Raw genomic sequence first — 3,467 nt, forward strand, 5'->3', positions numbered from 1 at the left:
CCCCATCTTCCCTCTTTCCCCTTACCCTTCTCCCCATCTTCCCTCTTCCCCCCCTCCCCCTTAACCCTACCCTTCTCCTCCACCTTCCTCCCTCTCCCCTTCTCCCCCACTCTCCAACCCCCTGGTGCCCTGCAGCCTGCTAGTCCTGGGCCTGAAGCACTTTGAGGAGACTGACTTCCCAAAGCCCCTGATCAGTCAGTACCTTATGCCCCCAAAGACCTACCACCAGCTGTCTGTCCGCATCAAGAACCTCAGTGTCAGCCGAGCTCCGGACAACGTCATCAAAGTGAGTGAGATTTTTTTTTGGGGGTGGTGCGCGCGGCTTGAGGGGACATGCTGGGCTCTGGGCTCTGGCCTCAGCAGCAAGCGTTTTGTCTGGTCATCACTGCACTGCACCGCACCGCACCACTGATGGCTGAGGGAGCAGCATTACGTACAGAAGCAGCTGCTGCGATGCACACAGCAGTTCAACAGCCCCATATCTGTGTATGACGGTCGAGCTGCACCCATAGGTTCTGTGTGTTTGTCAGCAGCAGGAATCCCAGCTCTTCTCCACCTTCCTTGACAATAATTGCTGCTTATACAGTACCTTGGATCTCCAAGGTTGTCCCTAAGCCTGAACAGGACTGAGCTGGCGAAGCTACACCTTTGGGACAAGAAAGGCCAATTTTCTGGAGTGCCTCAGCTGAGGAGAGGGAACCAGAGGGTATCCCAGAGCCTGTGGTCTGGGCAGCTTTTCTCTCCAGCCCCCTGCTGATTTGATGTGATTTATTATTGTCACATGTACCCAGGTACAGTGACAAGTTTTGTTTTGCGTGCAGTACAGGCAGATCATTCCAAACAGAGATCATAGGGTGATTGAACAGAGCGAGGAATACAAAGTTACGGCTGCAGAGAGAGTGCACAGAAAGCGAGTTCGCCATTAGATGGGGGTTGGCCTGTGGTGTTTGAGGACTGGAGGCGGATGGCAACAACTTGGAGGGGTTGTTTGGCATGGTGAGTATTTGAAAAGCAGCCGGCTGGTGTGTGGGGGAGCTGACTTGTTTCGCTGTCTCGAGGACACTGCGGCGTGGACTGTCGGAAAAACAACCCTCCCCCTCCTTCCTTCCGACAGGTTTTCAAAAAGAGGAGAGTTGTGCTTCCGATGCCGAGCCTGTACACGGCCGTGAGTGCTGAGGATCGGAAACCCCCCATCGAGAGGGAGGAGAACAAACTGCCCTATTGGCTGCAGGTCAGCACTACAGGAAGCAGCAATCAGTAAACTGCAGCCTAAATGCTGAATTACACAGCGGGGAGTTAGTTTCACAGCTTAATGAGGGCTTTATTGGGAATCTGTAATCGAGCACAAGCTTCCACCTTTCCATCTCCAGGGGCCAAAACCCAGCCGGCTCCTCAATATTTTTAACCAACCCACTCAGGGACGTGATGACACAGCTTCGGAGAAGGTGGGACTTGAACCCAGATCTCCTGGCTCAGATATAGGGACGCTACCACTGCGCCATAACGCCCTCATGACCTGCCTCGGTATTTTGATTAACCTGTTTTTCTAACCAATCAATTCAGAGATGTAGTGACACACCTAAGGAGCAGATGAGATGTGAACCGGGGGCGTCCTGGTCCAGTGGTAGGGACACTACTGCTGCGCCACAAGACGGCCCCTTAACCTGCCTCTTTTTCAATTCAAAATCTCCTCAAAAAAAAGCAACCAATTAATTCCTAAATTAAACAACAATAAAGAGGCACTTGACGCCTTTTCTGTCAAACACTATATTGTTCCCCCCCACCACAACACTCCCTGAGACAGGGATAGCACGGGGTTAGATACAGCGTGAAGCTCCTTCTACACTGTTTTACTCCCCATCAAACATTCCCAGGCCAGGGATAGCACGGGGTTAGATACAGGGTAACACTCCTTCTACACTGTCCCCCCATCAAAACCTCACTAGGGACAGCACGGGGTTAGATACAGGGTAAAGCTCACTCTACACTGTCCCCCCCATCAAACACTCCCAGGGCAGGGACAGCACGAGGTTAGATACAGAGTAAAACTCTCTATATTCTTTCCGAGCTGGCACCAGGCTGATGGGCTGTTGTTTCTTTGCTCTGTCTGTTGTTGTGAGTCACTCACACTGTCCTGTTTTATTGTAGAGGAGTTTACCAGCGATCCGCAGGTGGCTGGAGCTGAGGACGGAGGAAGCCAGACCCGGCGGTGAGGAACCAGCGGGAGGGACTGAACTGAAAAGCACTGACGCAGACACCGAGCTCCCCGAGGGAGAAGGGGGTCAGGGAAGGCAGGGGCGTGCCTGCTCACCACCTGCCCCCTTGCAGCTCCCGGATGGGATACTGCTGCTCCTCAAACCCAGGGTCAGTCATCTGACCAAGAGGGAGTTACGCAGGCATAAACGCAGACCCTCAGCGGGTAAACCTGTTCTCATCCACCCGGCTGTTAAAAAGACCCCCTGCAAGCAGCCGGGGCCACTCCTGCCCCCCAAACACGGTGCCCGTCCGCCTCCCCGCCTCATCCAACCCGCTCCCTCTGTGCCCCTTGTCCCCCAGCTCTGCCAGCCTCAGGCAGTGCCCACCCTCGGTACAAGCCGCCCCACCCCGTCTCCCTGGCTGTGCCTGGGCTCCGCTGGCAGGAAACCGCGAGGCAGGAGAGCTGGGAGAAGTGACGCCAGGGGCCGTCGCCCCCGCCCCACCATCGTTCCGTTACCAGTCCAGCGGGCACCGGTCATATTGACCGTGCCACCCGGGGTCAAGCTGCTGAGCCTGCCCAGCAGCTGCTGCAATGTGCTGGACGTGACCCCAGGCCAGACCCTGCAGCTGGCCACCATGTTGGTCAGCCCCTCTGCCTTCGCTTGCCCCGTGACCCAGCCTGCGGCTGGAGGCCCCCCGGCGAACGGCGCCGCTGCCAGTGGCGGCGCCCTGTCTGACCGTCACGTGGAAGCAGAGGTTAGCTCGAGCTGCTCCACCTCGCGTCGAGAGGACCCGCTGGTGAAGGAGGGCTCCCCCGGGCACCGGCTCGAAAATGTGACCCTCAGCCCCAGGCCTGAGCAGCGGACGGTAAAATCCGAACCGGCTGAGGATACCATCGCCGGGAACCCCCAGGAATCCCGGCCCTGTGCCCTGGAGCAGCCCGCTCCTGAAGCCAAGGGGCAGGAGGAGCCTGTAGGTTCAGGTGGTACTCCTCCTCCTCCTCCTCCCCCTCAGGGTCCTGCTGGCACCGCTGACCAGGGGCAGGTCATTCTGGGGCTCGGCCAGGAGCTGGACGTGGACAACCCCCTGGATCACTCAAACGAGCCGAGCCGGCAGAAACCGGAGTTGGGGGAGCGGGTGCCAGACGGTGGAGAGGACTCCCCCAGGGAGCTGGGGTACAAGGAGGGTCTCCCGAGGCAGCTTCCTGAACCTTGCCGCGATGGCGTGGAGGAGGCGGTGACCAGCCCCGAGGACCTGAAATCTCACCCGGA

The 3,467-nt window shown here is 57.7% G+C and overlaps 1 protein-coding gene across 1 annotated transcript in view; it reads left to right on the forward strand.

Moving 5' to 3' along the window:
- The window catches only part of LOC109926455 (GON-4-like protein), a 45,821-nt gene that overhangs the window by 27,032 nt on the left and 15,322 nt on the right, over positions 1 to 3,467 (forward strand). The window contains exons 18-20 of the mRNA XM_048620312.1: positions 136 to 286; positions 1,115 to 1,231; positions 2,149 to 3,459. Coding sequence (XP_048476269.1) covers positions 136 to 286; positions 1,115 to 1,231; positions 2,149 to 3,459 — 1,579 coding nt within the window. The remainder of the gene's footprint in view (positions 1 to 135; positions 287 to 1,114; positions 1,232 to 2,148; positions 3,460 to 3,467) is intronic.

The sequence above is a fragment of the Rhincodon typus genome, chromosome 46 (assembly GCF_021869965.1).
Source record: "Rhincodon typus isolate 14 chromosome 46, sRhiTyp1.1, whole genome shotgun sequence".
Taxonomy (NCBI): Eukaryota; Metazoa; Chordata; class Chondrichthyes; order Orectolobiformes; family Rhincodontidae; genus Rhincodon; species Rhincodon typus.